Source organism: Aphanomyces astaci (genome assembly GCF_000520075.1).
Source record: "Aphanomyces astaci strain APO3 unplaced genomic scaffold supercont1.5, whole genome shotgun sequence".
Lineage (NCBI taxonomy): Eukaryota > Oomycota > Saprolegniomycetes > Saprolegniales > Verrucalvaceae > Aphanomyces > Aphanomyces astaci.
The window spans coordinates 1,642,299-1,642,933 of record NW_009798268.1 but is presented as its reverse complement, the minus strand read 5'-3'; the positions used below and the strand labels follow the sequence as shown (position 1 = coordinate 1,642,933).

The window sequence follows — 635 nt, the reverse complement described above, 5'->3', positions numbered from 1 at the left end:
ATGTATGTGTGGTTATGGCTATGGGTAAACATACACTTTTGAGCTCAGCATTAAATTGCTCATTCGGGTTGTTTGTAAGGGGCGATCCACGGTCACTGTGGTACACTTGCCACTTCCAGAAACGTTCGTCATTGACACGGCTGTAGGGGGCCACCACAGGCAGCCACGTGTCGAAGAAATAGGTTCTGAACTTGCGGTGTACACGATCAACACTCCACCTTTGATGCACCCGCTGCATTTCTTGAGCAGTTGGTTGTAGTTTTCCACCATGTGTAACATATAAATGTCAAACGACACTTCGCACCATTCCGCCCAGGATAAAACATTTCGCTTCTCGGAGCACTAGTACAAATTGCCAAACTATCAGCTTAAATATCAGTGTACACGTATTCAATAGTGTTAGACGTACCTCCTTCATGACGTGGAAGTAGCACATAAGGTATTGAACACCTGGTAGGATGGGATGCAGTGCATTAATCATCCCACGGTACTGAGCACGGTCTGCATTTCCCATCAGGAGCTGAGGCTGCCAATCGTACGCCACGTGTGTTCGAAACAAGTTACCCAGGGAATTCAACAACCAGGCAAAGTCTTGATTGGTTCTCTGTGATGTGATGCACACACAGAGCACGTGA

At 46.9% G+C, this 635-nt stretch overlaps 1 protein-coding gene across 1 annotated transcript; it reads right to left on the bottom strand.

Moving 5' to 3' along the window:
- Nucleotides 1-128: 128 nt before the first annotated feature.
- H257_03274 (hypothetical protein) lies at nucleotides 129-418 on the bottom strand (the record flags this gene model as incomplete). The annotated part of the gene is made up of 3 exons (XM_009827282.1): nucleotides 129-140; nucleotides 205-342; nucleotides 410-418. 3 exons carry the CDS (start codon nucleotides 416-418, stop codon nucleotides 129-131), a joined length of 159 nt encoding a protein of 52 aa, XP_009825584.1.
- Between the last annotated feature and the right edge of the window lie 217 nt (nucleotides 419-635).